Source organism: Zophobas morio, unplaced genomic scaffold (assembly GCF_036711695.1).
Source record: "Zophobas morio isolate AGI-343-1 ecotype UQ-CSIRO unplaced genomic scaffold, CSIRO_AGI_Zmor_V1 ptg000058l, whole genome shotgun sequence".
NCBI lineage: Eukaryota > Metazoa > Arthropoda > Insecta > Coleoptera > Tenebrionidae > Zophobas > Zophobas morio.
Genome location: NW_026972163.1, coordinates 3,187,166 through 3,199,023, shown reverse-complemented (window position 1 = coordinate 3,199,023; position 11,858 = coordinate 3,187,166). Strand labels below are relative to the sequence as shown.

At 34.4% G+C, this 11,858-nt stretch overlaps 1 protein-coding gene across 1 annotated transcript; it reads right to left on the bottom strand.

Moving 5' to 3' along the window:
• Positions 1–8,059: 8,059 nt before the first annotated feature.
• On the bottom strand, positions 8,060–9,763 carry LOC135143377 (uncharacterized). The gene is made up of 4 exons (XM_064075230.1): positions 9,004–9,763; positions 8,854–8,944; positions 8,559–8,799; positions 8,060–8,502 (listed from the first exon to the last, which is right to left on the bottom strand). The coding sequence occupies exons 1-4, from the start codon at positions 9,381–9,383 to the stop codon at positions 8,060–8,062; spliced, it is 1,155 nt and encodes a 384-aa protein (XP_063931300.1). The 5' UTR covers positions 9,384–9,763.
• Positions 9,764–11,858: the final 2,095 nt, after the last annotated feature.

The window sequence follows — 11,858 nt, the reverse complement described above, 5'->3', positions numbered from 1 at the left end:
GTCACACAACAGTTGAGCATAAATAACTCTTCACGTAGTCCAAACACTCTCTGGTGTTCTCTAGTCACTTTTCAAATATCTTAACGCCTGCTACTGCTATCGTTGTTCCGTGCGTGTAGGAGGTATAATGTTGTCGCTCTTTCAAAACGACCCCACCAAATAACGGTAGACCCTTAGCGAGGTTTTAATGAAAATTGGTCTGGATCACTGGAAGAGGGTGGAGTGTTGTGCATGCTGCATCCGAAATTCCGCGTGAATCTAGAGATGGGAAATATCGTTACTTTGGTGTACTCGTACGTATTCGTTACTTTTTAAAAAAGTAATCGTTATTTATAATCGTTACTTCGGGTATTGATTACTCAGTGAAACTCGCTTTGGTTTGGTTTTATTGCGGTATGAAAATATCTAATAATTTATGAAATGATAAAAAAAATATATTTAAATCGTAAAAAATATAAAAATAAATCAAATAATATTACATAGAATAAAAAAAAAAAACAAAAAACTTACTTTATAAATCTATTATTATTTTGTAACTAACTTCATTAAATTTTTGCTAGAGAGTAATCAAGAGTTAAGCCCGAAGGCCCGAACTAACAAAAGGCCGCATTATTTTTAACTTATTCCTTTTTCTATATTCAACATTCAACTCAACTTGAAAGCGAAGTGTTAGTAAATAAAAGTAAGGGTATTTGATTTATAGATTTAGGAGGTCGGTAGTTCTCGGTATTTCGGCAATCGGTTCTCGATTCCTTAGTATTTGAGTCCAGAATGCATACTCGAAATCACGAAATGATCAGTAATCATTGACGAATAGTAACGATTACTTTTCAACTTCGGTACTCGGTAGTTCGGGTCTCATCGTGTACCGAATACTTTGTAACGAATAGTTACTACCCGTCCCACCTCTAGCGTGAATCACAAATGCAACCTTTCACAGTTTTTATGATAAGGGTGGTTTTTTTAATTTAATCTATAGGTAATATTGCAAATGAAACCCTTGCTATGGAACAGAGGTAGTATAATAAATAATATAAACATTTTGTGTACTCCAGTTATAATAAAACAATGAGTATTAAATTACAATTATAATATATCTATCAAAACATTAATTTTATAATTTAATCTCTTAAATTATGCATTTTTTTTTTGTAATTTAAGTGAATTCGATCGATAAAAGTACCTAACAGAATAATTAACAAAAACAACTATTACAATAAATTATTTAAAAATACAGAGTACATACATCACTAATTGCAAGTGTCACATTTCCTAGACACCGAAAACAGAAAAGAACAACAATAAAACATTTATTACTCAGAAAAATCTAAGTAAAAAGTGAATATACTTATATAAAACTGTTAAAATAGTATTTATTTAAACTTTGGTCTGAACTTGTTTAGACAGAACTTACCGCGCTCTTGAAGCAAAGTGTAACATATTTAGCTTTGTTGAGAAAGTGTTAAGATTTGATTTTGCATATCCAAAATCATGAAACGTTGAGAAAACAAAATTAGAAATTCGTGCGATGGACCCTATTACAATACTTTCCTGGCTTATACTTGGGAAGAAAGAAACAACAATAACTGTAACAAATAATACATAATTCAGACATAAAATTTAGGATAAAGAATTTCTTATTCTCTCTGCCTCCAAATATAAAAAGTTAACTTTTATGGTCATCCTTAATTAATTCCTTTAGATAAAAATTGAAAAAAAAAATCTTTTAATTTCTGATGCATTTTTTCTTTATAAAATGTTTCGTCTCTGGAAATTTTTTTCATATAAAACTCCTTTCGGTGTCCAAAAAACAAAGAAGCAACTTTTTTTATTAGAAACATAGAGTTGTCCTTGAACTTGATAAAAGTAGCTATGATTGCGTTTGAGTTTGAATTTATTATTTACTATTGTTGCAAAGTCTACTTTTTTTTGATTAATGGCTTCTTCAGGAGTGACAAATCTGGCTGCATATGGGCATTTTATCTCTAAAAGTGTGTTTTCGCCAATTATGCCATCTGCAGAGGCACCTAAATAATTGTCGGTTGGATGAATATATAATCCACATGGACGAATTTTTTCTTTTAAAATGGATTCCATGTCCCGTCGAGCTATTACTTCATTATCTACTCCATATCTGGTACTCGTATTGCCTCTAAATCCTATCAAAATGGACCTACTAACTTTTAAACAATCTGTTTGAGGCCGAAGTTTACATATCCGACCGAATGCAGCAGCTGTAAAACGGATTTGTCTTTCTTCATGCCACAATGTGCAGCTTGATTGTTCCTTGGTAGAAGCTTCAATCTGATTAATTTCTTCTATAGTTTTGCATAATCTATGTATATAACGTTGTTTTAATTCATCTGAGATCTCCGTGTCCATTATGTGAGGATCCAATCCATAATCTGCATCCGCAGTTGGTTTATCTAGAGATCTTTTTGCGTTTCTTTTCTCTCGGTCATAAAGAAGACGTTTTCGAGATAAAACTGCTTTTCGTTTATCCACAAACCTTTTTGTGTGCACTCCAGGACTTCTGTGTGTTATGGGTTGGTGAATCTTTGAAAGATATTCACCTTGCGAATTGCACGAATAACCAGCTGCAAAACACCTTAGACTGTATCCTCCTCTTCTCGTGAAATCAACTCTTTTACCTCCAATAAATTTTGCTAAGACAGAGTTATAATTTTCGGAAGCATTGTTTGTCATGTTTTTCAAAAGGCTGCTGCTGTTATTAACCAATCTGTTTAAGTGGATTACAATGCCATTATATAAGCCACATTGTTCCAACTCCGGGATAAAATTTTTTTCTTTGTTTTTGAAACCAGTACAAAAGTATGTATCGCATTTTTCATGATTACCAAAGACATGGTGAATACTATTCAGAATATCTTTTTTCAAAAATGCATTCTGCTCTTCTGACGTATTTTCATTAGTAGATCTCCTGTATTTAATTGCACAACAGATAGCTAGTCTCAGCCTTTCAATATTATTTTTCAACATTTGCCTTAACAACATTGGGATTTGAACCTTTGGAACTAAACCGTAACTAAACTCGTAACTGACTGACGAAGTTCCTTAACAAGTGGTTGGAACATTCTATCTTCTTTACTGGAAACGGACCATATGGTCGTTCTTTCACAATTTTGGAATAAACACTACTGCCACCAAAAATCCATATTTTAGACCATGCATTGCCATACTTTGTTTGAAACCTTCAAGTATAATGTCACTTTCCATAGAAGTGGAAGATCCGTTCCAGTTTTTAAAACAAAGATGATTTTTGTTTGTTCCATTGTGACATGTCGTACAGTATTTATTTCTTATCCCTAAAAATAAAAAAAGATGTGGTGTCGTGGGACACCAGGTAGGAACGAAGTTCCTTCGGCTAATGTAGAATCGACACAATTTGCAAAAAAAAATCGTGCTCAATTTTATGTAGGTTTTCTTGATTTTTCTCTTAAATTTTGCTGATTAGTTTTTATTTAAGTACAGGAAAGTATTTAGGAAATTCAGTATTTTAGGAAATAATAAATTACGTAAAATAGGTAGAATTATCAAAATATATATATATATATATTTAAATGTTTGGAATTGAAGGGAGAATTTGTTTTAATTATTTAAAAAGGGATGAGAGAACGAAAAGAAAGAGGGAGAAAGAGAAATGTATTTTTATCCACTACTCGCTTGTGTATACGACTGTCGCGCCTGCGCACGTCTCATTTAACGGTTTTATTCCACGGACTTTTTCTTACGGTTTTACTATCACATTTGTTTCAGTTCGGTCGTGCAGCAAAATCCCTATCTCCTCCAAGCCTGCCGTAAGGAACTTCGTTCCAATAATTTTCCTGTTCGTTGTCCAACAATACATGCTGCACCCGATTTTGAATTATAGTTGCTACGATAGGAACGCTTAGCCCATGATCCATCCGCTACAACCGTAATGACGGGTACTCCAGTATCATCTATTTCTCCAGCTTCTTTTGCCAAAAAACTTCCTTCTTGTCCTGCCTGAAGCATTGAATTCCAGCATTCCTCTTGGAAATTTTCTTCTAATTTCCGAAATTTGTTGTACGACATGCACGGAATATTTAAAGTGCTAGAAAATTCTTGCAACTGTGATTTAATTTTTAGAATTTTATTTTTTCTCTTTATTGTAACTTTTAAAGTTATAAAAAGATGTGTCTAACAGTAAAGTAAAGGTAATGAGACATGCTATGTGTATGTTTCAAATAAGTGTTTTGATTACAAAATTTTGTCATGACCTTATCAATATTTTTATAAGGCACGTGTACCAATTCCGATAGGTGCAGTCTAATACTAACAATAACAGTATTGTTGTACCAAATTTTGGGAAATATGGAGTGAGCCGTAGTTGATTTAATCTATAGAATAAATTGACTCAATGGTAATTTTTTTTTAGTCACCCTGTATATGCAATTCTAAAAAATATGAACGCATTGATAAACCACAACAAACGGGAGATTTACTTTTTTATAGTCTAGGGGTCATGAAACGTCGAGAAAACATAAAATTAGTCATTCGCCAGATGGATCTCTTTACTGCGTTATCAGCAAAAAAATCTCTAAATCGAATCTTACAATTATCTGACAAAACTGAATATGTTATACCATACCGGACTTCAAGGGCGAGGAAAGTACTCTCTAAATAACTTTAGACCAATTTTTATAATTCAACAATTTACATAATAGAGTATCAAAAATAAAACACCGATAGCTTTCGAATAATTTTGAATGTGTTGTGCTAATTTTTTTTTTATTCCACCAATATTTTCTATTTTGACAAAATGACGAAAGAATCGAAACCTGGAGAGCAAACCGAGTAAAATTTGAAGCCTCTTTTGTCAGGGTAGGTATTTTACCCTGCATAATCTCCGCCTTCCCAATTTCACGGTCAACTTCTGCCGGAAGGTCCGACCCACTGTGCGACAGAGATCGCAGTAGGTACAGCTGAAAACTTGAGGCAAATTTTTCATCTGCAGCGCTTACTTAACTGACGTTGTATATGAATTGTGTAACACTTATTAAAAAACCTATTGATGCAATCTGTTAAGAAAGGTTCGTTGTAGATACCTCTTTTTTTAATTTTTTTCGCACTACAAAGTGTACGTTGTTAACAGCAATGTAAATGTCGTCATTTTTGCATGTTTTTACTTTTTTTTTTACACAGAAAACAGAACTGAAAATCAAATTTTAATATAAGAGGGACAAAATATGTCTAATAAGGATTGTTAAGAAAAAAAATTATCGTCCTAAGTCAATTTCTCTCGTTTTTACAGGACATTTCAAATGGGATAAAAACTGTCCCAAACCAGGCCGAGTGATACCGCCTTAAGTTTTGTTATTTGTAGTTATCTAAATGGTTCATTAAAAGGTTCTCTTCAAAAGCGCCAGCTGTTTTGATGGTAAATCTAATCGCAGTAGAACACGGCATTTTAATGAGATTTTAGTAATAAAGACCCGACCAGCACCAGCAACATAACCTAATAAAATATTTTGTCCAGTTTGTGCTTTATTCAGTTTAAATTGACCTACAATAATCGTCATATTGGAAAAAATAATTCAATTTGAGTCGTTCAGTGATTACTGAGTGAGGCAGCGCGAGTACATTTATAGCTTGACGGGCTCCCAGGACATGTCACAATGCTGCCGATGGAGTTTTGAGGAAGACCAGCTGCTTCATCTCGGGCTTTTTGGATACGGCCTGAGTGTAGTTCGAGATGGCTCGTTTAACGGGGTCGCGCACTATGACGAATGAATGGATCAATTTGTGCATTTATACCGTTTAATTTGTCCTACAATAATCATCACACTGGATAAAATAATTCTGATTTCTGAGAGTAATTTCTAATTTCACTTTGACATTTGGATTTTGCATGGTTAATCTATAGACGCAATCGCCGAACTTCAACAGTGCGACGGAACATTTCGCGACAAAACGGATCGGGCGCGAATTTCAATAACCGATTTTTAAAACCTTTTTACAGTAAATGAGCGCGTTGCAACGATTTGAAAAAAATACTGGCCGATAGCCCTCTTCGACCTCCACAAAAGCATCACTCAATAATAGCCTTAAAGTGATCTGGGGAGATATTATTAAATAAAAACCAATTTGCCATGTTAATTCCCTATGTCCAGACTTGGATGCGGCACCCTGTAACCTTGAAGGTAGAAAAGTAAAACGTTTGGACAAATCAATCAATAGTCCTTCTCACTTTTACACAAAATAAAGTTTTTGAAAGACTTATTCGATTTTGTAAAAAAACACCAACATCAAAAATTAAACAAATTCGAAAAAGCCACAATGTAGCACAGTCTATACCAGCAAACTATGTCACTAAATATAACGAATCTGAGTGGGAGGTGAAATCATCTTCAAATAAGGATGCATATTTGGTAATCAAACTTGAAAAACCCAAGCTGCAAAAATCATTGTCAATTTTGTTGTGAATTATCTAAAAATGTTTCACATGTACACATGTACGTGTCTTGACTTTATAGTGCACGGAAATCTGCAAGCACATTCATTTATGTATATTATTAGATGGTAATAATAACAAAAGATTTAGGGCCAGTTGCATAAATTGTCATCAAATTTGTAATTATCATCAACTTTGATTGGGTTGCTGAAACAATAATAATTAAGCCTTTGTTAACTGGAGTGGGTTCGAGAACAACACTCTGGCGTCAAATTTACACCAAAAGTGGTTCGAAAACACTTGGTGCGCACACCAGTTGAATAAAATAATTCGTTCGTAAACCTGTCAGAGTGTCACTCAGAGGGCACTCAAATTACCCCAGTCTAGACTGGGTTAAAAATCGTCGCGCTTGCGCATTAATGTATGTTTTGACGTAGTTTTGACAGAGCGCGAAAACAATGCCAGTTGACAATTTCTCTATGGTTCACAGTGTGGTTGGGAGTAATTTTTCCATGTGGTTAACTGTTGGATGAAAATAGAAATAGACCGATTACACGCGTTTTGAGTTTGATTCTCATTAGTTGAGTGTTTTGTGTTGATTGTTTTGTGGTCTATAAGAACGGGCAGGATTATTATAGGTAATAGGTTTACTTTGTTCCGAAAATATTCAAATAACCTTAAGTAATCAGTTAGCTATGGAAAAACAAAACACACACCAACACCAATAATTCCAGTGTTATAAAAACCCAAGATACAGAATGTCATACTCAGTCATCTCAAATTGGCAAGTGGAGTCGAGATGGAATTCTACATTTAATACAGTTATATAAAGATAATTTGGAAAAATTTAAAAGCACTTCCGTTAAAAATGAAAAAGTTTGGAAATGTATTGCGGAAGATATGGCCAACTTGGGGTATTCATATACAAAAGCACAAGTCGAAAATAAATTTAAATATTTAAAAGGCAGATACATAAAACGAAAAGATAATATGGGGTCTCGAGGGACGGGCGAAAGTCCAGTCAGTTTCGAATATTTTGATGAATTCGATGCAATTTTTGGGGACAAACCAAATGTTCGACCAATCGCTACTGCTTCATCATCGAGAGCAAGCAGCAGCACAAGTAGTGAACCACCATTGTTAAGCGATGAAGAAGAAAAACCCGTCCAAAAAAAGAAGTGTACACGAATTGAACGTGAAGTGGCTACATTAGCGACTGCGTTACAAGAACGTGATGTAAAACGTGAAGAAGCCCAAGAGCGTAGGCATCAAGAACGGCAGAATATGGCGCAACAAGCACTGCTTATGTATCAGAGAATGATGGATAAATTAACTGAAAAATTATAAATACTAATATTTAATGTCAAAGAATTAGTTCTGCAGCAAATATTTTTTCATTTTTTATTTGTTTCTATATAGAAGGCTATGTTATATTTTATAAAGTTTACTAATTAGAGTATGTTTTACTTTTATCGTTAATAAAGAGTTTTTTGTACTTTGTGAGGCACTTTATCTTTGTTAAATAAACATTTAATTAATACTTAACTCTTGTAACAATAAAAGATACAAAACGCAATTGCATTACAGTAAACTGTCTATTTTTGTAGTTTACTAAATAGTTGACTAATGCCTTCTTGCCCTTGCATATAGATTTTCTGCTATGTTGTTTCGAAAGGTTCTCCCCTCATCTCTCACCTCATGAAATATCTCGACATCAACATCTGGAATGTCGCCATTTTCCTGCACAAATTCATTTCCTTCTTGAATGTATCTTTCAATTAATAGATCGTCATGATTTAAACATAGATTATGTAACACACATGCAGCTAGCACAGTTGCTGGAATTAAATCTTGTCTATTCATGTCAAGAAATTTTAGTCTACGGAATCGTCCAAATAAGAGAGCAAATGCTCTTTCTATAACCTGCCTTGTTGTTGCGTGAACAGTATTGAAGTACGTCTGGACAGCAGTAAGTGGACGATGTTGGATGTAGGGTGGAATACACCACTCTAAAATAGGATAGCTCTTGTCACCTATAATGTACTCGCCATGTTCAAAAAAGCCAGCTACAAAATATTGCAAAATGTAGATTACAACCAACAATTGATGATTGTTTGCTAACCTCTATTTTCGCATATATCAGAATATATTGGTGAATTTCGAAACACACGACAATCACTCACTGACCCTGGATATCCAACAAACGCATCCACAAATTTCAGTGATGGTTCAACAATGGCTTGCAATGTTAGAGCACAGAAACATTTTCTTGTAATATAAGCATCTGGATTTTGTTGTGGTGCTTTGATTGGAATATATGTCCCATCAATTGCACCAATTACATTATTCAGTTCACCAAATCCCTTAAAATGATTTATTATTTGTTGCCTGTTTGCTACTACTGGCCATTTTATTACTCTTGAAGCTAATTGATTTAGTCCTTTAATGACTCTAACAAAAGCATCACTTAAAGTACTTTTTCCCATATTGAACTGTGTGCCAATTGATCTGTAACAAACACGAAATTAAATTATAGGTACCCACATAATAAAATTTTGTATCCATACCTATACGAGTCTGGTGTCGCCAGTATCCAAATAGTTGCCAATATCTGTTTGTCCAGTTGTTTTAAAGGACGCCCTGTATGATAATTTTTTTGTAACAAAGGTATAAGTTGGTTGCACAATAGTTCGAACGCTTCACGTGATATTCTGAAGTGTGATTGAAATTCTTCTGGTAAATATTGCGGTATAACATGTTCAAAGTAGTTCTTACATCTGGGAATTTCTCTTTGTCTTGGAGACAACTGATTTTTCACTTTATTTACCACAACAAGTTCCACATCTTCATCAAAATCTTCTTCTGCATCTTCTAGTTCTAATACCGCATCAAAAAGTATCTTATTTAATACCAACACACAAGTAGTAATAATTTTCTTGCTTTCCATCTTAGTTTAGGTTAGATCTTTTGACATCGCTCCTGAATCGTTCGAAAACATTATGAAACAACTAACACACTGTAGCACACTATCTTCCCCCACCACTTAGAGCGATTTTTCAATTGGTGCGATGTTCTCGAACGCAGCCCTGATTATCATCAAGTCGCTATTTGATAGCGCGCACCAACCGGCAACGCAGCATAAAACGGTATTTGCGTGACATTTTGAAGTTATGTTAAAAATTTACTTTTTGATTCGTGGTTGTGGTGAATTGGTGCGGCCTTCGTCGGTGTTTTTGAGGTGTCGTATCTACTTAAATACATTCAAGATGAGCAGCTCCAGTTCCAAAGCACCGAAGAGATGTAAAAATTTCACCGGGCACGAGAAAAGCGAATTAACGCAAATAATTCAAAGGTAAGCCGCGGACAGTGAATTTCGTCCACACAATTCACGCGAATTCACAAAAATTCACTGTAGTTGGTGCTTTATTGTCATGATGACTGACGTAAGTATTGTCAAATTTAATTTAGCTGCGAACCTGCCATCGATTAGTTATTTTAATGAAGGTAAACTAATATCCCTTTTCCAAGACGGGATGTCGCTACACTTTTGGGCTTATCGCGGACGAGTGTTAGTTATCGTATAAAAAAATGTTTGCCCCTTTATGTCAAAATGACAAAAAAAAAGGTTAGAAAGATCTAAGGGCTAATTTAGAGTTTTTTTCTGTCAAAGAAATTGGGTGGACGAAATTCACTGTCCACGACCGTAGGTATGTTAAAAATCACCGAAGTTTCTAGTAAAAGTGGTTAACAGCGGTTAGTTAATAGCAAATGAGTTATTATTAAACAGTTAGCAAACAGTGTTTTGCATTCATTTTTTATACTGAAAAGTCTTTGAAATTATTTTTATAATGGATGTCAAACTAGTCGGCCATGGTCAAACAATGAGGTTTCCCGATCCCATTTATACATATTTTCTTCCACTTGTATTAATAAAGCTACAAAAACTCCGTTCTTCTGTACCTGGTCCTATCCCATTTCATCTATTATAGATATGCCCATATAATTGAAAACAAGAAGACAGACGCCGTTTCGGTCAAACAAAAAGTGAATTGTTGGGAGGAAATAAAAAACGAATTCAACGCAGTCACTACAGAGGGGCCTAGGGATGTTCAGTCGCTCAAGACTTTTTACCAAAATACTAAGAGAAGTTTGAAAAAGGAACGGGCTGAAAAGAATGTAAAATACAAATGGAATGTACAATATTTTAGCATTTACAACATAATTCATAATTTTTAGAAAGAAACATATATTTCCATTCTGGAAAATAAACTGGATAAAAGAGGTGAAGGAGCCGCCCAGGACACCGGTGAACCAGAAATGGAATTACAGAAGCGTTACAGGTCCTGGAAACAATAGAAAAGGTATGGGTTACCATATTGTAGGTATATCTAGAGTATAGATGACACTCGAAATATTACAGAAAAAGACAAAAAAAAAAAAAAAACAGGTGGAAGCCAATTTTGCTGATCCAACAGGAGCTGATGCAATTTTGGGAGAGTTGTTGGCGGATCAGCTCCAGCATTTGGAAAATAGTTTTGATGATGGGGAACAATATTTTGGTTTGTATACTGGGACAAATGGTCATGCATCTTTTTAATATGATCTTTTATGATATTGAGATTGATTAAAAAAAAAATCATTTGGTTTTACAACAGATTTTTTTCCAGGAAATGTTAACAACAGCGAACCCCAAAATCCTTCCTCCTCCATTCCAATCCGTAAAAAGAAATTCCGAGTACCAAAGAAAAGCGGTTCAACTATTAAAAAGAAAATTTATGAAAGTAAATTATTTTTAGTAAACTTAGAAATTCGGCAGAAGGAACACTGATTTGGGCTTACAAGAATTAGTAGAAATGGGTACGTCATCAGACTTTGGAATCAGTGAAGATCACTGTGATTTTGTTGAAGAGTTAACAAGTGAGCAGGCAAACAGTTTTCACTGGTTCCATTATAGACAGGGAGGAGTAACAGCTTCCATCTTTAGAGAGGTTGTAAAAACTTCTCTTACGAAACCATCCAAAAGCCTCATACAGAGAATTTGTTACCCTTCTAAAATAAAATTGAACACTGCTGCTATAAAACATGGCTGTCAACATGAAACAGATGCAGTGAATAGTTTCAGAGAAATTGCATCCAGACAATATCAAGACTTGAGGGTTTTTAAATCAGGACTTGTATTAAAGTTCAGAATATCCACAGCTGAGTGCTTCACCAGATGCTTCAGCTAAATGTAAATGCTGCATTATTCTCACTTTTATGTTACATTATTACTCAACTGCACGTTATAATGCGCTTCGTAACAGTGGGAATCTTATCCTTCCTCATCCAAAACATTTACAAAGATTATCAAGTAATTTAAATATACAGTCTTTGCCCTTTCTATTGAAACATTGAAAAATTGTTGATTCTAAACTTGGTAACG